This window comes from Microchirus variegatus (assembly GCF_963457635.1).
Source record: "Microchirus variegatus genome assembly, chromosome: 17".
In the NCBI taxonomy this organism is placed as follows: Eukaryota; Metazoa; Chordata; class Actinopteri; order Pleuronectiformes; family Soleidae; genus Microchirus; species Microchirus variegatus.
This window is the reverse complement of record NC_139818.1, coordinates 7,519,275-7,541,263: the sequence shown is the minus strand read 5'-3', so window position 1 is coordinate 7,541,263 and position 21,989 is coordinate 7,519,275. Positions and strand designations below refer to the sequence as shown.

The window sequence follows — 21,989 nt, the reverse complement described above, 5'->3', positions numbered from 1 at the left end:
ACAACGAACTGCTCTTCTGCTCACCCCCTCCCTTCCCTGAGCGCTATGGTATTCTCAGCCGGTCAAATGTCATCCTCGTCGTCTTTCTCCGTGTCAGCAGATGAGGTTCTAGTATTTATTCAAATGTTTAAGTGTCTTTTGGATATCGTATTAGCTCCGTCAGTGAAGGCGGGACTTCTGCTACAAGTAAAGCGACGCTTGATTTGTTCTCTCGGGTTTGTCCTTACAGGCTCCAGTAGAAACATGGCGTCTTGCTGCTAACAGTGGCTATGCAACCGCGGCCCGCGACCATGTTATTTTACATGACTTTTTGAAACACTACGAAAATGAAACAACAACTATTATACAGCGACTAGACAATGCAGGAGCACATAATATGTATAAAAAAGTGGATTTCGGGTCATATAAACCCATAAATACGACACAGTGTCCCTTTAAGAAAAAAACTGGAAGTTCAACACTTTGACATGATTAATGCTTTAATTATAAGGTACCAATAATCAGGTGTTCTCATAGCCCCCTCCAGGGGAAACAGACATTATGCACGTGACCGTTGAAAAAAAAATGTTTGAGCTCCGTATAACCTTTTTAGGCAAGTGCTATAGCAACCAAAACAGACAAACCAGCTCAAGCCTGCATTTGGACAAGAACATCCTCTGGACAGGGAAGGGTGAGTGTAGGGGTCGTCCATTTGATACAGTCTTCAATCTCACTATTAGATACCACTAATCCTAACATTCTGGCTTCATTATGTACTAACCCTGTACTAACCCTTCTCAGCTATGCAGACATGGACGGTCAGAACCGACAACGGGCCTTTGCTGGGACTCTTCCTCATGTTTTTGCAGTCTCCCTCTTCGAGGACTGGCTCTACTGGACCGACTGGAACACGCACACTGTCGAGAAAGCCCACAAGTACACTGGCGAGCAGCGCACCATCATGGGGAACAACACACATCGACCATACGACATTCATGTCTACCACCCCTACAGGCAGCCTAGAAGTATGTCAGTCACAACCGCACATGTTTGTATTGGTAATATTACAATAGCCTGCAGCTCAGAACTTACCATGATGCCTGTGGTCATCTTATTTCCTCAGGTGAAAACCCCTGCTCCTCCCATCACCTGACCTGCAGCCACCTGTGTCTGATTGCATCTGGTGGCCAACAAGCTACCTGCATCTGTCCTGATCACTTCATCGGCCTGGCTGTGGGCTTTAAGATTCAGTGTGTCGCTGACTGCTCCAGCACCCAGTTCCGCTGTGGGGACAACGAGAGGTTAGTCTCTTATGTCCCTAAACAGACTATGTAGCTTCATTTAAACCCTGTCTCTATAGAGCTCCAGGAGCTGACATCACGCAACAAATTAGGTAACACCTCCACACATCCACTGGCAGGAAAGAACGCGGCTCATCCCATTGACTTATACAGGAGACGGCACATAAATGAGGCAATATGTCAGAAACATTAGCAATGGCCAGTGTAAGGTAAATACAGTAATTGCAGTCTCTGACTGTTTTGACATCCTAGGATACAATAGCTATCTATTTTCTGAGATATTGCCTGATTCATGTGCTGTCTACACACTAAGAAATCAAAGTACAAGACTGTACCTAACAAGGTACAAATGCTTTGTCGCTCCAGTTGTACCCTATCAGGGTACAAGCACTGTACCTTTAAAAAATTAAAATGTGTACCTGCTTGTTTGTACCTCGAAAGAAACATTTCTGCACCCCTAGTGACACAAATGTACCTGTACACACTGAGAAAGGTACAGTGCTTGTACCCTTATAGGGTACAACTGGAGCGACAAAGCATTTGTACCTTGTTGGGTACAGTCTCGTACTTTGATTTCTTAGTGTGTATTGTATATGTCTATGGGATGAGCCGTCTTCTTTCCAGGATTTGGGCATGTCAGTCACGTGACGTTATATACCTGACCTGTACAGGATGATGATTTATTGCACGTGTCAAATTCAAGGCCCGGGGGACAGATCTGGCCCACCATGTCATTTTATGTGGTGTTAAAATTTCACTTACGTCGTTGACCACAAACTACATTTCCCGCCACTAGATGGCAGTGTATCATTGTATATGCATCATGCAACGAGTGAAATTGAGTGATCGCAGCAGAATGTGTTCACATAAGTCACAACCAAAACACGATGTGGCAGTGAAAGCTAGCTTTACTGTGGCTGAAGAAATGGCCTGTGCTTCAAAGTATTTCTGAGGGTGCGTTTTTGAAGCAGTGCATGATGAAGGTGTGTGAGCAGGTGTACCCCGACCAGATACAGACTCTTAAAACTGTGAGTTTGTCAAGAAACACCATCGCGGACCGGATTACATCTATAATGCATAATATTTGCAACTTGAATAAGTAATAAATACAGAACGTTTTTTAGCAATACGTTACAGAGTAGTTACCTTTATTTTACATTATATTTGTTTACATTTATTCTGTATGACAGTTATCTGACCCTTTGAGGGTAGCCATTATGCTGATGTGGCCTTCAGTGAAAATGAGTTTGACACCCCTAAATTGTAATGCAGCTCTCATTATATTAATCAGTCTAAATAGATACATGTTTTCTACTGTATATTTGTTTTTGTTCAGTTTCAAGCTCTTTTGCCGTTAGCCAGTTATTCAGCTATTTCACTGACGGCAGTTTCGAATTGACCAGTTTTCTATTTAAAATAATATTTTAAATATTTTATTTTTTCGTTTTTCGACACACTCAAAAATATATTATATTTTTGAGTGTGTCGAAAAACGAAAAAAAAAAAAGGATTCTGGGTCTTTAAATTCCTTGTCATACATGCCATATTGGTCAAATGATTGCAGTCTTTTGTCTTTCTGTCTTTTGATATTGCACTATTGGAAAATTGCCGATTTCCTCTGTATGTGATCATTGATGCCCTAACCCCTACCAAAGCATAAATCAAACATAAGAAACAGAACTGAGGAAACATTAGAGGATAAAAAGTAGGATTAAAGCTGCTTTCGTTGTTTTCAGGTGTGTTCCAATATGGTGGAAGTGTGATGGGCAGTCAGATTGTGGCGATGGCTCAGATGAACCTCAGACATGTCCTCCTCGTAACTGCCCCATTGGCCAGTTCCAGTGTATGGATGGTAACTGTACGTATCCCGGCTTCCTCTGCGACGGCCACTCAGACTGTACTGACGGCTCAGACGAGGACGCCGCACTCTGCAGTATGACAATTTTTCCCTTTAGTGCAAAATAATGTAAAAGGAGGATGAAAGACAACATTGTGTGATAGAAAAGTAGAGAATAAGTTGTTGTGTAGTTTTGGATTTCTAGTGCCGTTTTCATGGTTGGTGTCTGTAGGTAACCACCGCTGTCAGGAAAACCAGTTCCAGTGTAAAAACAAAAACTGCATCCCTGTGTCCTGGCACTGTGATGGAATGAAGGACTGTTCAGACGGCAGTGACGAGGACTCAGAGACTTGTGCCCAGAGAACCTGTCCACCGGGGCAGTTCCAGTGTGCCAACGGGCGCTGCCTGCCATCGAGCTACGTGTGTGACGCACAGGATGACTGTGGAGATGGATCTGATGAACCGTACGATACCTGCAGTGAGTGTGATATGAGGAACTTTTTCTAGTCTAGTATTTTTATTTTTGCCTGTTTCTCTATGGAGCTCCCCCTACAGTTTCGGAGTAAACATCCATCCATTGTCTTGCCTTATCCTCACTGCCATAAAATCTCAATGCTCCTCATCCTGTCTGCTTTAATAGTTCTGCTTTAATGTCTGTCATGGCCAACTTCATAGCAAGAACTGCAGTAGATGTGTGTCCATCTCTTTCTCTCTCCAGTGGGCCCAGGCTACAAGTGTGACCCGGACACTGAGTTCTCCTGCAAGACAAATTACCGCTGTGTTCCTCAGTGGGCTCGCTGTGATGGCACCAATGACTGCATTGACAACAGTGATGAGCAAGGCTGCGGTCAGTATTTAAGTGTTGGTCGATATGTGTTTGTTGAAACAAAACTGCACTACTTTAATCCATTTATGAACTTCTTAATTTGTCAGTATTTACAGAAGTACAGTTATTATAGGTGGCTTGTTGTTAGCATGTCAAGTGCCATGTCTTCCTACCATCCATGAAATTTAAAATATACAATTATTTAAGCTGGCAGATCATAAAATCAGTCACCTTGTCAGTCTAAAAAATATTTATGTTGCTGTTGCCTTATTCTTGTGTGTACGGGCTCTGTTCTTTCTGGGTTTCAGCCCAACTACGCTTTTAACACAATCATTTGTTATTTTTCTAATGATATCTCTGTGATTTGCCTGACTGGGCTGCAGATGACCCCTGCAATGGACTCTGCCTTTCACCCTATGTCAGCTGGGATTACCTCCAGTTTCCCCGTGACAATCATGTGGATGATAAAGGGGTAGACAATGAGTGAAGATGTTAAGAATGATGTGTGCAGACTGTAGAGTTTAAACAAACACCTATTAAACTATAGGCTACATAGGTTGCATGAACCTTTGACTGACTTTGTGCTTCATACAGAGGAGGTGACATGTGATCCTTTGGGAGATTTCCGATGCGACAACCACCGCTGTGTCCCCATTCGCTGGCAGTGTGACGGCAGCAACGACTGCGGTGACGGCTCAGATGAGAGGAACTGTCGTGAGTCTCATATTTTTCACCACCACCTATTTCATTTTTAAAAATGAAATATGTGTTATGTTTGTTTGTTTGCAATCTAACTTTACTTTGTAGTTTTATTGTGCTCAACATTAGATATGTATACAAAAACACAGGACCCTTCTGTCTTTACAAATATACAGAAAAAGATTAATGCAGAGTAAGTCATGGGTGTGCAAAAAAAAAACTGTTGAAACAATTCAGTATCAATGGTAATTTCTGAGTTGGCAAGAAACTCAACAATGACAACAATGTGTCTTTTTTGACTGTCTTGAAGCTACAATAAACACTGTCTTAAACGTGTTATTATGAAAACTGATTGCACTTTGATAGAAAAATTTGCATTTGCATTTATATTTGAGGTTTTTCTTCACTGTATCTTGATGGAGTTTTCATGGAATAACAACACATTGACTTATGATACAAAGGAATTGTGTTATTCTGTATTCAAAGCACATTTACCTGATATCTTCACCAAGTGATGTTTATTATGACACAAGACATGTATGAGCTGCGATCTGCAGTTTCAACACCAGGTGTCACTAACTCTTACACACTGGGCCAAAAGCATGAATAAGCATTTACTTAAACACTTTGGTTGTGTGCAGTGTTTAACACCTCACTTTGATCTTGTGCTGACACCATCTTTGTGTCTGTGTGACTGTGGCGTGTAGAGCCGAGGCCCTGCTCTGAAAGTGAGTTTCGATGCGACAATGCGCAGTGCGTCCCTGGAAACTGGGTGTGTGACCATGACAACGACTGTGGGGACAACTCAGATGAACGAGACTGTGGTGAGCGTGGGGGGGACGCAACACATAAATTCACTCCTGCTAAATATTCCCTGTCATAAAGAACACACACTCATACCAAAGTTAACATCATGGCTCTCTTCCAGAGCTGAAAACTTGTCGTCCAGGTTTATTCCAATGTGACTCAGGTCACTGTATCCCCGCTGCCCTGGAGTGTGATGGCCGTGCAGACTGTCAGGACCTGTCAGACGAGACCAGCTGTCGTAAGTAAACAACATGAAAATGAATAGATGTCTGCCAAGTTCACATTTAATTTGTTTTTCTGCTCTGGCTTTAATAATTAAGACACCAGGGAAGGAGGTTAGAGGCAGGTTAGAGGCAAGTTTAACATCTGTGTTCCACCCTTAGTTAGGACACAAATTAAGTCCTTCTCACCAAACATAGAACTAAAACAAGGACAAACAAGGAATAAAAAAAAATCACAAGCATACATAAGAAACATAGAGTGAAAAAAACCTCTTTATGTATACATAAAAATATACACATAGTACATATCACTTTTTCCTGTGGATGGAGCTGCTTTTGCTGCTTTTTGTAGGTTCTTTTAACGGATGACCTTCGAAAGAGAAAAGGGAAGTGACGTGGGATGGCACTGGCATGATGGGAATAAAATAAGCGAGAACATCGAGAAAAAAAAGAGCAGCAAAATGTGGCAAACACTCATTAAACTTTGTGCTCCCCTACTTTGGGCCCCACTTATGTGTTTTTGGTGTATGCGTGTGTGATATGCAGTACATCAGGGAGAATGGACAGAGTTTCTCACACTTATGCACACTTTACTGGGGACCAAAGCAGGTGAATGTTATATAAAGGAGATTTGATATTGGAGTGTTTACATTGATATTCTGTCCAAAGAAAAAGGGGTCCCCCCAGGTAAATTTTCATCAATTCCCATTAATATGCAGCTCACTACCACTACATCCAACCCACTCAATGGGGATAAAGACACTGATTTCACAAGTTGGATAGTTACACATTGTCCTGTGCGTTGACAAAGCCAGAAGAGATATGTTTTATCGCATTACTTGTACTTTAACTTCAGTAAACTTGAGCAACTTTTTCTTCTCTCCGACAGCTACTCGTTACCCAGGAGGCCGCTGGTGTCCTCTCAGCCAGTTCCAGTGTGACAATCGACTGTGTGTGAGCCAGGGTTGGGTGTGTGACGGCATGGATGACTGTGGGGACAGCTCTGACGAACAGATCAGTTTATGCCGTGAGAGTCAATATATTTCTTATATACTGTACAGGATATGAATTCATCACAATACTATGCTACAATAATTCATAAATACAGAGGAATTAAACCACCTCTAGTGAATATATTGAGAGAAAATAATCAGTAGTATTTGTGCTTGTTCGGCCAGTTAACATCACCTGTGAGATGCCGTCCAAGTTCCGCTGTGCCAATGGTTACTGTATCTACTCCGGCCGTGTGTGCAACCAGAAGGACGACTGTGGAGACGGCAGTGATGAAGCAGAAGAGCTCTGTATGATTCTCTCACACACACTAGAATCTGTACAGTCTGAAAGGATTGTTTTAAACAGAAACGTGACTCCTAACTCATTGCTAGTACTCACTAGCAGTGTCTTCACATTCATATTTATACCACCACTATGGTCGTCAGTATGTGTCATACCGCATCTATTGTATATTTGAAGAGTTTAATTCCAGAATGAGATATTTGTCACCTATTCTGAGAAACTGCTAACTGTGAACCATCAGTATCTTTTTCAAAACGTGTTTTTTTTTTGCGTTTAGATGTTGTAATTTAATTTTACAGCCAACATATAGGTTTATTATAAGGTATGGATATTATACATGTGATAAAAAGTTGTGTATCTACTGCCTCTCTGGTCAAACACTAGCTACTGCATTTAAATTTTGCCACTGGCTTTCTTAGTCCATGCATGCATCACTGGAACAAGCTTTCGTCAGCGTGAGGCTCCTCACACAGCTTCAACTCGATGTCAGATTCTTCTACTACTCCCTCCCACCTGCCTCCTTTCTGCTCTCAGCCCACATTTTGGCATTTTTTCCAAAATCAGGCATTGGGCTGAGATCAGTTACCCTTTAATGTCATAATGCCTTCAGCTGTGGGCTAATAACATAACCTTTCAAATTAGGCAGAAATGTGTCCATTGACAGGAAGATGAACTGGTTAAAGTTTTGTGGTCAAAGGTCAAGGTCAATGTGACCTCAGATTGTTAAGTGTACAAGTTATTTAAGCAATGTAATATGTCTCATATTATATATAAACATATTTTAAAAGGTTGGAATAATATTAGTATATTACATGATGCTAATATTAGTTACTTATCAAAGTTAAGATGCATTATTCACTATATTACGTTATACTGCATCTTGTGTCAATATGTAACAATGCTATTGTGTTTTTAAATTCAAAACGTCCCTTCTCAGATGTATAATCAGTTCAGTTTCTACAAACTCTCCACTGATCAGTTCCCTCATCAGTTTCTGGGCTCACTGAGGATTAGTCAGGACAACATTAATGCCTCCTGAACTCTACATCCTCCAGTGAAATGAGAAGGTCCAAAATGACATCCATGTTTGTGCAGGACACCAAAGCCTGAGACATCATACAAGGGATGATGTTTAATGGAATTATTAAACAATCAGCTTAAAAAATCAATCAGCAAATTATTACAAGAGCAGATTAAACAGTCGGGTTCAGAGCAGAGGTGGACATTGGCTAGCTCATCCTAATCCTTTCGTTTCCCGTGAAAGCGAGACAATATAGACAGAGGAGAATGTGTGGACAAGCATTTGAGTTGGTGTGATGGAGAATGTTGCGATGTTAAAGTGGTAGTTCGGGTATTTAAGTATCACATTTATCACAAACTAGAAACTGAAAAAGAAAATGTTTATACAAACTTAGGACATGAATTCACTGGTGATATTGAATTTCATTCAAGTTAACAATAAAACATGTTCATATTACTAACTTAATTAATTAATACGTTTTGTTTATAGTTTGTCCAACCATTCCCTTTTTAAAATGAAATCAACAAGCTACCAGAATTAGGATCCAGATGATATAATACTGTGTGGTGGACATGGAAAACCTTATGTGGAGATAAATCACAAATACACTGCAATTCTTTTAAGTTTGGGCAAGCTACAGTTATCAGAAGTGTTGAGAGACAATACGTGTGTGTCTTCATCTGAGAACTTGACTGAGAATTCCAATAAGTACACAGTCCATTCAGGGTTTCTCTTATGTTTTTTTTTTTTTTTTGGGGCAGTTGGTGGTTGAACCAGGGTTCCCATAGATCCTTGAAATTGAAAAAATAATAATAACAATAATCAAGGCCCTTGAAAAGTTTTTGAAAATTGCCTTAAATAGACATGGGTCATTGAAAGCTTCGATTTTGTGCAAGAAAGAAGTTACGTTGATATTTAAGTAAATGTCCCCCAGGCCTACTCAGAACAGACGTTGAGTCATAATTAATAGCGTTGATGTGGACACTGTCTAACGTGTAGAGCAAGAGAGAGCAAATGACATGATGCTTGGGAAATGAAAATACCAAGATCTCTTGCTCATCAAAGAAAATTACAACAACTGACTTTGACAAAGATCCCAAGGACAATCACTTGTCCAGATGCAGCGTGCTGCAAATCAATTAAAGTGGACGAAAAGTGAAGCGGCTCTTACAAGTTGCCCTCCCATCTTTAGCTGTGTCAGCACATTCAGTTCTTAAATTTGAGGGGATTGGTCCTGAAAAGTCCTTGAAAATGAACGTTCAAACGTTTGTGTTAATGACTTCTTTTGATTGTGTCGCCCTCAGGCCGCGAGCCCACGCTGCCACCTTGCACACTGGAAGAGTTCAAATGCACCAACGGAGTCTGTGTGCCTCTGCCATATGTCTGTGACCACAACGACAACTGTGGGGACCAAACTGATGAGCTGGGCTGCAGTGAGTCACATACAATACACCAATTGGACTAATTCACTTTTACATGTGTTTTTTGGTATTGAAAAATAAAACCATCACTTCAATATAGATTAAACTGTTGCTTAAAACATGTTCATTCAACACGTGAATCTTTTGGAAAGCCTGAGCCTGTGTGAATAAAGTAAGCTTTGTGTTGTCTGGCTCCAGACTTTGGCCTTGATCGCAACTGTGAGGAGAAGCTGTGCCAGCACGAGTGCACCAACCTGAACGGCACTGGTTTCATCTGCTCCTGCAGGAAGGGATACAGAGTGGACCCAGACAGCACCTACAACTGCTTAGGTACAGTACACACACACACACTCACACACACACACACACTGTGGTCGTTTCTTTCATTCAGGGAATGAACATATTATCGCAAAACTCAAAAAACACCTATAAACTATCAAACCAACAATATAGATGAGAAGTTTCCTTTTGTCTTTTAGACATCAACGAGTGTGACGTGTATGGCACCTGTCCTCAGTACTGTAAGAACACCAAAGGCAGCTATGACTGTGAGTGCGCCCCTGGATACAGGAAGGTGGGCAACGGCAACATGTGCGAGGCTGAAGGTGAGAAAAATGTTTACGCAGCCGACGTAGGCAAGTAGCTGTCGTATGAAACTGTTGCTGATTTATCTGTTGATGTTGTTATTCTGTCTCTATTTGATCTTCATGAACAGAAACGATGTGGCATTACCCGTATGCCAGGGTTCGAAATACCCATTAATAATCGGGGGGGTCCCCATCTCCCATTTGTTGCACAATACTCTTTCACCACCCCAGGTGCCACCCTGCAGTATTGGCTATCTTCCCTGTCAGATGTGGGCTTGTGTGGGCCTTTTCCACAGCACCATTTGGAAAGCAAATAATTAAAACATATATGTATGTATGTAGATCATAATGTAAAACAGAAACATGAAAAAAACAGTTACACTGTAACATGTTTAGACCCCCCTAAAATTTTGCATTTGAGGCTTTCAGGGGGTCTTGAATGTTAATCAGGGGGGTCATTCTTTAGTATTTTGGTCACCAAAAATGACAAAATAAGAGATTTCTATTTACTTATGGAGGCTGCAGTGGGTCAACAACCTGTGATTTTACCGTAGACTCTGGTGACCTAATTTTCCAAGGTTGTCTAACGAGATGAAGATTTTTCAGGTGAACCCTTCTAGAGGCTAAATTACATTTTTCCTTGTGTTTCCTGCGTGCGGCCATGTTTTCAGAGAGCGTCTCTCCTGTCTACCTATTTGGCTAGTGATGTGTTATAGTCAACCACACCTAATACATTTTAAATATCCCTTAGTTCTCTTTTGAAATTCTAGTTTATTTACAAATTGCTAGAGTCAGAGGAACATGTTAAGGATAAATCTCTGTCTTTTTCAGGAGCAACTCCCCTGCTCCTTCTGCCTGAGAACATTCGTATCCGGAGGTTCAACCTACAGACGGAGGCCTACCATGACTTCCTCCAGGAAGAAGAGCATATCATGGGTCTGGACTATGACTGGGACCACAACAACACTGGATTCAGTAAGAATCTCACTGAAACACGCATTTTTACAGCACCGCTGTGAACATCCATACATTAATTCATTGTCTACGGCTTTATCCTCACTGTACTGAAAGCTCACCACTGATGCTCCTTCCCTTTCCTCTCCTGGCCATGTGCATTTGTTTTCAATGGAGCCAGTGAACACAAGCTGTGGAGTCATGTCTGTGTCCAGTTTTTCGAGCTACTTTGTTTTTCAGTTCTTGCCATAAGTAAAAAGCCGGTCTGATGTTTACTCGTATGTGGGCCCTCGATCAGTCAGACAGTCGTTTCCTCTTCCTCGCTTCCTCCGACCAGCTTCCTCAGCTGCTTTTTTCGCAGCTCTTCCTCGATGAACGTCTAAAATAATGCTATCGCTGCCTTGATCTTATAACTGGTACCTGGCTAGGGGTGTGTGTGTGTGTGTAGGAAGCGATTGGTAATTCTCGCAAGATCCAAGACTTTGTGAGAACTCCTGATGCTGAGGACTATGGGTCGACAGCCTGATCTTGCAAGGCTAGTTTTCTGCTCACAGACAGTAGGGGGAGTGGAGATAGCCCCCAATCTCCCTGCAACAAGACATTTAACCATCACAATGACTCCAAAGCTGTTAAATGATGGTAAAAATCCTGCATAGTTCTGCTTTAAACATCAAATGTTGAAAATGTTTTCTTTGTGCTTCCTCAGGTATGGTGTACTTCACTGTGGCCAGTCAGGACTCTGTGCCAGGAGCCATAAAGAGAGCTTACATACCTTCAGTGGATGACGGCAGCAACAATATTGGTGCTGCTGTTGACCTCGGCATCAAATACATCACTAGTCCAGGTGGCATTGCCGTGGACTGGGTGGGCAGGTGTGTAAGCACTGACGCGACTGAAATATCATCAGGGTTCTTGCATCACAAAGATACTGTAAATCTGTGACCTATTTTATTAAACGTTATTTTCATGGTATATTCAGGTAAAGCACGAGTGTGTACTGCACTACTGCAGTATCAGTCTTGGTATAACCTCAGTGATCCAATCACATGGATAGCTTTAAGTAGGACTTTTCACACCTGGCATTAAAATACATTCTGGGTGCATCTCCTGTTATCACATATGATCAGATCTGGTTTCTCACGTCCTTTATTCAAATATACAGTGATGTCAAGACAGTTGAATGTTTCTAATGAGCCCATTACTGCTAATGAGCAGTAGGCAGGATTTATTTTTGTGTAAATGATTGAAGATTCAATATTAGCCTTTTAGCGCAATGTAAATTAAATGACCTGAGAGTGAGGAGGCTTTGACCAATCACATGCTGATCCAGAGAGCATGAGTGCTCGTATTGGCTGGTCTACCTACACTATGCTGCGAAGAAACCTTAAAAAAAGGGAAACGACTCAAAGACAAACAGCCAAGACAATAAACATAACCAATCATGTGTCAATATGAGCCAAACCTTTCAGAGTTGGAGAGATTGCTTTGAGTCTTCTACCACATATGAACAGTATATCCATCCATCCATTATCTACCGCTTTATCCACTCACCATAGGGTCTTCGTTGGTGCTGTGCCTATCTCAGCTGACATAGGGCGATAGATACATAGGGCGGTACACCCTGGACAGTTCGTCAGTCCATCGCAGGGCCACATATAGACAAACAACCATTCACTCACACTCACACGCCTACGGTCAATTTAGAGTGACCAATTTACCTAATCCCCATATCGCATGTTTTTGGACTGTGGGAGGAAGCCTGAGAACCCGGAGAGAAAACCCACACACACACGGAGAGAACATGCAAACTCCTTGCAGAAAGGACCTTGTTGACCAGGGCTCGGACCTGGGATCCTGGGTCTTCTTGCTGCAAAGGCGAGAGCGCTAACCAATACATGAACGATATTCTTTCTTTTAATTTTTAGAAACCTTTACTGGGCAGACTCCCGCTTGAAGAGGTTAGAGGTGGCTTTGTTGGATGGACGCTACAGGAAGCACCTGGTCACGACTGACCTAGGTCACCCATCTGCTGTGGCTGTCAACCCACGACTTGGGTAAGATGGCTACCAGACTTTAAAGAACTGCTTTTCATGGATTGCTGTAATATATGTATTAAAAGATGAGATTTATTTACACATGTACCAATTTGTGAATTAGTGGTAATGAATTTGACCCCTGCATCTTCTTCACACACCAGTAGTAGACTCGCACACACTGGATGCAGGAGCAGTGGCCAGTTGTTGACCCAGTTAGAAGCCAAATTCCCTTCCACTTGTACGGTGGCCCTGAGGTGCAAAACACAAACGCAAATCACAAAACATAACACAAATCAAAAACACAAACGCAAATCAAAAAACACAAACGCAAATCAATAAACACAAACGCAAATCAAAAACACAAAAACATTAACTCAACGCAAACACAAATGCAGAAAACACAATAATATTAACTCATCACTCGTGTAATTTGTGTTTTCTGCATTTGTGTTTGTGTTGTGTGATTTGTGTTTCCGTTTTGAGTTAATGTTTTTGTGTTTTTGATTTGCGTTTGTGTTTTTTGATTTGCGTTTGTGTTTTTTGATTTGCGTTTGTGTTTTGCACCTCAGGGCCACCGTACACTTGGCCTTTTTTTGGTCACTTTGTGAATCTATCTCAACTGATGTACTAGTGCTCTGCAGTGGAGCACCTTACAGGAAGGTCCGGCTGTATAATACAACACAGTGGTTCTTAAAGTGGCGTCCATGGGCCCCAAGGGTTCCACAACCCATAGTTTCAGGCTTCACAATATTATCTCTCTATTATCTCAAGGATCATCCATCTGTCCATCTGTCAACTGCATAACAGTCGAACAGTTTGCTTGACTGTTCTGTCAGCAGCAGTGTGTGCAGTGGGACTGGTAGAAATCGCTCAAAGAGCCAATTCAGTCCAATGAGAAGTATCAGTAGAAATGTGACATACAGTATATACCGCTAAACATGCCACTGCATTCTGTATGCCTTAAGACAGTGGTGCCTATAGAGAAAGGATACACAAGGCAAAGTGTTGCTCTAAACTGTGCTGCATTTCTACAGGATGTTGTACTGGGCAGACCGAGGGGAAGCAGCCAAGATTGAGTGTTCTTGGCTGGATGGTCAGGAGAGGAAGGTCCTAGTGGCAGACAGTCTGGGTTGGCCCACCGGCCTGTCCGTTGACTTCACCAATGGTGACAGAGTCTACTGGTCCGACTCCAAGGAAAGTCGCATCGAGTCTGTTCTGCCTTCAGGAGACGATCGAAGAACTGCTGTTTACATCGGTGAGGACCAAAGAATATGAGACTCTAAATTGCATTATTTGAAAATTCTGAAAGTTAACTTTGGAATTAAATTTAATTTAGTAAAGTTGACTACACATATTTCAACATAGACGGAAAGATGTTTTGCAAACTTCCTATATGGGGACCCACTTATGAACAATGGCAAATTATACTGACCCACTATTTAAATTTTGACAAGAGCAAATGTAGCAACTAGTGTAATTTGCAGCCATATCTGTAACACCTATGATTTTGATTTGGTGAACAAACCATTTCCAAAAGACTTTCAGTTAATCAATCAAAACTTCATATCATGTGTACACGGTTGGTAAAATTCCGAAAATTTATTTGGGGACCCCTAAAATCTCCCACGACCCATTTTTGTGTGTTTTGGAAGCACTGGTTCAAACTATGATCATTTGCTGATTAAGCTTATTATATTTTAAGTTAAAAAATTATTTTAATAATATTATGGTAATCATTTAAAATGCATATGTCTATTCACAAATTTTACAAAATGAAACAACACTGTAGTAACATAAATCTAAGTGTAGATGGCCATATCCTTAAATTACAATATGCATCATCCAAATCATCTCTCAATATAAAGTACATCTTTTTAAACTTGGCAATATTTTAGCAACCCGTAAAGTTATTTACCTCAAAGCCCAAAGGCATGAGTTAAATTGATGTTGACAAAATTCACAAATTTGAATTTTCACTTATGAAAACCTCATAAATTCTTATAAGTGGTGTTAAAGACAGGAAATTATCTCACATTACGTAATTTGTCTAGATGTGAGAAACCCCTTCAGTGTAAGCGTATTCGAGGACCACGTTTACTGGAGCACTCAGGAGAAAGGCGAGGTGTTCCGCCAGGAAAAGTTTGGCCGTGGAGCAAAGATCAAGCTGCTGACTGCCGGACCCTGGCTCACTCAGGTGTCTGTGTACCAGCAGCAGAAATACAACTCCATAGGCAGTAAGCTGAGCACACTCTCACACACACACACACACACACACACACACACACACACACACCCCATATTTACACAAATGTACACATTTTCTTTGTTTCTCGCATCAACTATTTTTTTTTATTATTTCTGCAGTGAAGAATCCTTGTAAAGGAGCCTGTAGCCACCTGTGTCTGCTGCGCCCGGGAGGATACACCTGCGCCTGCCCCGAGGGCATCAGCTTCACCCCTGGCAGTAACACTGACTGTGATGCTGGTAAACACACAAATAATCCAATGCTACTTTGTTTTTTTAGAAAAAACAAATCACGTAATGCACTGAAGCTGTAAAAATTGATGAGTAGCTTCAGCTTTAATAATTGTCTGGCAGATGATGTTTATAGTTCTAGATGTTTATAGTTCACATGCACCCAGAACCAGCCTGAAGAACACACTTAGGTTAGTTTTAATGCAATCATAGTTCCCATCGTGGGGACACAAGGAACAACAGATTGTAGCCACTCACCAAACTCCCTCATAAAATATAAACCAACTTATCTGAATATCTTACGATATTTATAAACCACTCATTCTCCTGCACCAAAGTCCATAGACAAAAACAGTTTTTTTTAATCTCACTGGGACACAGGAGCTGCTGGTCTACTGCTGCCTTGTTTGGCACGTTTGTGTCTCTGAGGTAAATCTGAACTAAAGGTTTCAAATACCAGAGTCGCGGTATAACACATTTGGAGGCAGCAGTTACATAAACAACTCATGTATGCTGTGTGAAAATGTTTCATTTCAGCGGCTTACAAAGCAGTACACGCTTTAGTTTCTACGCTGAAAAAAGCTGCCTAATGGTGAGATTAAGATACAGTACATAGATTTTGTTTGAAGGCCTAGCATAGTAATAGTGACATCTTAATGGTGAGACGACAGATTACACGTGTCAGGGAACCTCCTGCACCAGAAAGGTTGTAAACACTCTTTCACTCTTAAGCCCAATTTATACTCCTGCGTAAAGTGCTCTGCGTAGGTTACGCAGAGACTCTGCGTAGACGTAGAGCCTGTCGGGGAGCCTCTGCGTCGTCTCCGACTGCATGAAATATTGTGTGTCCGTCACTCCATCAAGGGACAACGGAGACGGCAAGAGCTGCGATTGGTCCTCAGGACAGGCCCAGCTAAGCTGCTCTGTGCCGGCTCACAGTGCGCACCGAGCGTCCACAGTTGCGGGGCTGATCACCGCCGACAACGTTGCTGCCAAACTATAAATACATCATATCTTAATACACAAACCACATGTTTAGACTCTAAATTGAATTTAATTTCTCACATCAAATTATCTTAAAACTGTGTTCCGTGACACAGAAAAGTGAGAAACGGCAACTGTTTCAACAACAACAGTCTTTCTCTCTTTCTCTCTCGGACGCCATTGCTCACTGTAGCCAGAAGCACAACAACCTTGCGCAGCGGCCCCTACTGATCGGGCGGGAAATTGCAGCGCATATCCGTCACCACGACGCAGAAGTATGAAGGCTGGGGGGTCTCCGTGGTTGCACAGTCGGATAACGCATTACGCATTCTGAGAAATATAATGTGACCTTAATGCCTTTTCCAATGCTAAGAAATCTCAGCAATTGTTGATTTAAACCAATGCTACACTAATACCAGCATCCTTCTGTGTAGTATATCCCAGTTCTCCCATTAAACCCAACTAAATGTTCCACAGTGGATAGATAGACATAGACATAGATTATACAAGAAACTTTTCTAGTGTCTTTCAGGAACTTGAACTATCACTGAAAGATTATTTATTCATATGAAACATTTCAGGATTCATTCCACCGCCTACTATGCCACCACCATGTCAGTGTCAAAATGGAGGCACATGCTACTTTGATGACAACAAAGCTCTCTGCAGGTAAGATTTTTTTTTTAGTCTTTATGATCAGAAATAAAAAATTAAGACATATCCTAGTGGGTCATCATGATAAATGTGTTTCATTCGGTTCACAGATGTCCTCCAGAATGGTCAGGAGACTACTGCGAGACAAACATATATACCGTGGTCGCATCCTCAAGTATATTTCATTTTATAGCGTGATATGTAACAATACGTTTATTCATCATTTACAACTCATAAAGCTCTCTGTTCATGTCCCTGTGTCTCAGTTGGAATAGCAATAGGAGTGACAGTCGCGATCGTGGTGTTGCTAATGTTTCTGGTCTACGCTGCCAGGAAGAAATCAAACCTTCTGGAGACGGTGCGGGACAACCTGCCCTCCATGCCTAAAATGCCCAGTATGCCATCATTCCCCACCATGGCAAACTTCAGGTGAGATGATGATTGAAGACAAAAGAAATGTAAATAAATACTTTTTGATATAGCAACAGTTACAAACCAAGACCAAGCTGAAAGCTCCAGTGTGTAAGAGCTGAACGGGTTGTGATTCGGTCACTATCGCCGGCTTTTGGCAGTGCTGTCACTAAATACACCAGGCTCCTCTGTTAAAGGTGCCATGTAAGAATGTGGCCAAAAACGGTTACTACATTCAAATTCAAAATACTGAGGTCTTTTCAGTTGCTTTAGATTTATTACATAATAAAAAAATTCCTAGCTAAATGTTAGAGATTAGCGCATGTTTTCAGGATTTTTAAGTCTTTTTAACTGATCTACCGTTCAGAATTGTTATTGGATTTGCTGAGGCTGATTCTGACAGTTTAAGCTGTTTTGTTAATTTTCACCTTAATTTCATAGGATTTCATTTCTAGCAGCAGAAAATGTTTTTTTTATATATATATAAATTTCTAATCAGTATACTGTATCAGCTAATATATAAGTACACCAGCGTTTTCTAAACTTCACTGCACAAATGGAAGCTTTAATAGGATTTCTATTAAGTTTGATAATATGTGTTTCAGTATTGTGTTGATGAGGTGGGCTTGTCCCTTTTGCCTGGCACTCCCTTGAAATGCCCCTACAGCCCAATGATACTGTTTCTGTGTTGATGATTTTCAGGAGGCGAAATGGCCCAAGAACAGAAAACGGTGAAACAAGAGTGAATTCAGAACCGGTCAGAAGCTCGAAGCACTCATTCAAATCTAACCATTTTATTAATTGCCAGTAACTTTTGAAACCTTATATGGTATTTACTTGTTTACTTGTCTTCTCCCAGGTGCCCTCTATGTCCGTTTCCATGGTGGACAAGGACGACAATAATTTTGAGAACCCAGCGTATGAAGCTGGAGAACAACTCACTTTCAGCAGCGTGGTGCCAGTCACGTCTGTTCCTGCTGGAATAAACAAGGTCAATAAACACAATTCACTGTCACCGTCTCTACTCACACTCCTTACAACTGGCTGTGCCTGTTATAAATCATGAGGAAATGGTGACAGTTACTTTTTCCAGACACTTTTATTTTGATACTTTTGATATCAACTTATTGTCATTTCTGTAGCAGAACAAAAACCCATTAAGCAAACACAAGATATTAATGTGATAGTTTTTGGAAGTTTGGTGACACATCTCTATGGTGGCCTAGAGATGGCATACAGTGGCCTAAAAAGTGGGACATTTCACAAAATAAATGTACAGGATGCAAAACAAATACACTGGCGAACTGTCCGCGGTGTACCCCGCCTATCGCCCTATATCAGCTGAGATAGGCACAGCACCCTCCGGTGGAGGATAAAGCAGTAAATAATGGATGGATGGACAAAACAAATACAGAGCTTGAGACAAATTTTGCATTTTTTGATTCAAAATTTTACAAATTTACAAAACATGACACACTTTTACCAATCCCCAAATAAATGAACAAAAGCCACAATTCTGACATAGAGGAAGCACACTTACAATTCCAGAAACCAAATTCACCTATGCTGCACAGCTAAAAACAAATGAGATGAGGATCTTTACATGAACCAGTTACCAGCAGACCAGGGGCCTGTTTCACAAAGCAGGTTTAGTGAAAACTCTGAGTCTGTTAACCCTGAAATGATGGAAACTCTGAGTTTTCCGTTTCACAAAGGGAGGTAAGTCAAACCAGAGAAAGAGGAGTAACTCTAGCCTGTTTCACAGAGAGAGGTAACTTAAGCTCTCGGTCAGTTACCATGGTAACATGCTCTTTGAAACTAACCTGGTCGGGACCAGGTTTTTCTCCGCAAACCTGGAGTTTCTCTCTGTCTCCGCCCTCTTTCAGACACACACGGTATTTGATTTCCTCGTTCATTCAGTCAGCAGGCAAGTTTTGGCGTAGTATAGTTCTGCGTCTGCAGCCATACACTCTTGTCTACATTAGAAGTTATATTAGGTGGCGACTATTTTCACTACCATGTCCTTTTGACAGTGATCCCGTGGATGAAGGTGCAGCATTACTGCGCAGATAATTAAATATTCGTCACGAGATGATTATCAGACCGCGCATAGATGTTCTTACATTTCCACACACTTCTCTTTTTGAGCGGAACTGTTTCACGATACAGTTCATATCATTTACAAACAGAACTAATCAGTCCTTACATTTTAACATTAACAACCAGAGTCACGCTCTCAAATTACAGCAGAAATTGTGTTGCGCTGCAGTTTTTTTTAATTATTTTTTTTACTTACAAATTTACAAATTTTTCTTTTATACAACGTCATAGATACAGAGCACTTGAGCGTGACATAAAGAATGAGAAGTCATTTATGTGTGAAAACAGCATAATGTTGGTGATAACTGTACAGTCAAACAGCCACTTCATATTTACTTTATGTAAAACATGATCAAAATGAGGTAATCCCATGAGATTATACCAAGGTCTTACCTGTTTGAACAATGTTTTTATGTTTCATCTTAAACTGCTGCAAACTGTGCTTCTCCCCCGCGGGATTACACCTAAATGAAATAAATAAATTAATAGTCTACAACTCAAGCAGTTTCCGCCTGTAATATTATTGGAATTGTGCAAAGGACGACATTTAAACTTCCGCATCAGCAGCAGTTGTTCTCTCTCTCTGCTGTGTTACACTTCTTTCTAAAAACATGCTCAAACTCACGCATTAATATTTTCAAATCCAATGGGGTGAAGAACGTCACCCTCCGCTTCCCCATTGTCATGGTGACTCGTCGAAACGGGGCTCCATTCATGCTGTCTTTTAATACTTGTTGCGCACGCGCTTAACTCCAGGTGAAACTACTCCGAGTTGAACAAACTAACTCAAATCAGCTGTTGTGGAACCGAAAACTCAGAGTTTCCTTTCTCAGAGTAGATCAACTCAGAGTTCAGGGTTAGACTCAGAGTTTGTTGAACCTGCTTTGTGAAACAGGCCCCAGACCTTTTTGTGAGTTTGAGGCAGTCATTGGACATTTTATGGGTTTCTTTTGCCCTTCAAGTGTATTTTAACAGGTAAAAAGGACAGGGAGAGGTATATTTTGCCAAACCATGACTGAAAGCAAGCTTTCGAAGCAGAAAAAAACCTTTAGTTCACAAAGTCGGTTTAGTGCATTAGAGCGTTTTACGTGTTGTTAAATAGGTACAGGTAAATAGGAGTGGATTAGGTATAATTTGCCAAATCATGAATGTAATCAATTGATTTTGAGGTTCAAAAAAACAATGCAATCACTTTTTGGCAAGACAATCTTATATAGCACCACTTCCTTTTAACATGGCTTTCAAAATAAGATCCTCTGACTTTGGCTTTTTACCACTTCTTATATCAAACTTTTGCCATAATGCCAAACAATAAAAACGGTTCACAGTTTCTGTGTTAGTAGACATTCCTCAAGTGTCTGTAGCAGGAAGTGGTCTCACTTTGCACCTGTGCAGAACAGAATTGAACTTCCCAAAGAGAAAATTAAAGAGAAAGTACTTAAAATCATTCATTCAGTTTTACCTGAGACACAAACTTACCAAACAACAATCCCCTTACACTACATAACCACACTTGAAAAGTAGTCTCTTTGTTGTATTTGTATTTTTCTCATTATTGCGATCCTGTTTTTCCTTCCCCAGGAGAACATTGATAATCCTTTGTACACAGAAGAAGTTCAAGCAGAGGACAAGGCCAGGAACACTGCAGAGAAACCTGCTCCTACCAAAAAGGTTGGTTTCACATCCACAATCAAGTTAGTCATTCAAACCAAATGTTTGTTCACTTCCCATGATTTACCTTTGAATCTAGATTATCAGAAAACACTGAATAAACTACAGAGGATTAAATCAGGTCTAATGAGGTGTTCTTCAGACTAAACCACTGAAAATGTGGTTTGTTTTTCTTTTCCTCCCTGAGACCAGAACCAGAGAGACATTTGCTCTCACTGAAAACATGGCTGACAGCAGGGACACCAGGAACAGCAAATTTCTATATGTTTTGACATTATGTCTATAATGTCCAAAGAATATGTTTGCTGCTTTAAAGGTGCCATATGTAAGAATGTGGCCAAAAACTTCAAAAAATTCAAAATACAGAGGTCTCTATGGTTTCGTTTTCTGACGTAACTGGCAACCCATGGTTGCTCTGCAGCTGAGACTCTACTGACTGCAATGATTGGTAGACGGCGGTAGGTGGCGCCACATGCCAAGACATGATTTCAAAACATAAACAAGATTTGCAGTCTGCAAAATATTGTTTTTAATGCAAATATTTTGGCTGTACTGTTGTTGTTGGTGAGTTCAGTTTGTTATATGAACATTATTCCTGAGTCTCTGTGACATATTAGGAGGATTTTATGGCCAATTGGTTTAGATTTATTACATAATGCACCTTTAACTCTAGTCTAGACATTATGTCTAGACAAGTCTAGACATTGGG

General features: G+C 41.0%; 1 protein-coding gene across 1 annotated transcript in view; it reads left to right on the top strand.

The window, feature by feature from the left end:
- Nucleotides 1–21,989, top strand: part of lrp2b (low density lipoprotein receptor-related protein 2b) — a gene marked incomplete at both ends in the record, with an annotated part of 97,513 nt that overhangs the window by 52,389 nt on the left and 23,135 nt on the right. The window contains 25 exons of the mRNA XM_083903462.1: nucleotides 781–1,004; nucleotides 1,103–1,280; nucleotides 3,017–3,213; nucleotides 3,350–3,595; nucleotides 3,836–3,964; nucleotides 4,538–4,657; nucleotides 5,350–5,466; nucleotides 5,571–5,687; nucleotides 6,560–6,697; nucleotides 6,849–6,971; nucleotides 9,292–9,420; nucleotides 9,607–9,738; nucleotides 9,888–10,013; nucleotides 10,827–10,970; nucleotides 11,656–11,821; nucleotides 12,875–13,003; nucleotides 14,020–14,240; nucleotides 15,037–15,219; nucleotides 15,350–15,469; nucleotides 17,026–17,113; nucleotides 17,209–17,273; nucleotides 17,365–17,527; nucleotides 18,212–18,266; nucleotides 18,369–18,500; nucleotides 21,191–21,280. Coding sequence (XP_083759588.1) covers nucleotides 781–1,004; nucleotides 1,103–1,280; nucleotides 3,017–3,213; nucleotides 3,350–3,595; nucleotides 3,836–3,964; nucleotides 4,538–4,657; nucleotides 5,350–5,466; nucleotides 5,571–5,687; nucleotides 6,560–6,697; nucleotides 6,849–6,971; nucleotides 9,292–9,420; nucleotides 9,607–9,738; nucleotides 9,888–10,013; nucleotides 10,827–10,970; nucleotides 11,656–11,821; nucleotides 12,875–13,003; nucleotides 14,020–14,240; nucleotides 15,037–15,219; nucleotides 15,350–15,469; nucleotides 17,026–17,113; nucleotides 17,209–17,273; nucleotides 17,365–17,527; nucleotides 18,212–18,266; nucleotides 18,369–18,500; nucleotides 21,191–21,280 — 3,532 coding nt within the window. The remainder of the gene's footprint in view (nucleotides 1–780; nucleotides 1,005–1,102; nucleotides 1,281–3,016; nucleotides 3,214–3,349; nucleotides 3,596–3,835; nucleotides 3,965–4,537; nucleotides 4,658–5,349; nucleotides 5,467–5,570; nucleotides 5,688–6,559; nucleotides 6,698–6,848; nucleotides 6,972–9,291; nucleotides 9,421–9,606; nucleotides 9,739–9,887; nucleotides 10,014–10,826; nucleotides 10,971–11,655; nucleotides 11,822–12,874; nucleotides 13,004–14,019; nucleotides 14,241–15,036; nucleotides 15,220–15,349; nucleotides 15,470–17,025; nucleotides 17,114–17,208; nucleotides 17,274–17,364; nucleotides 17,528–18,211; nucleotides 18,267–18,368; nucleotides 18,501–21,190; nucleotides 21,281–21,989) is intronic.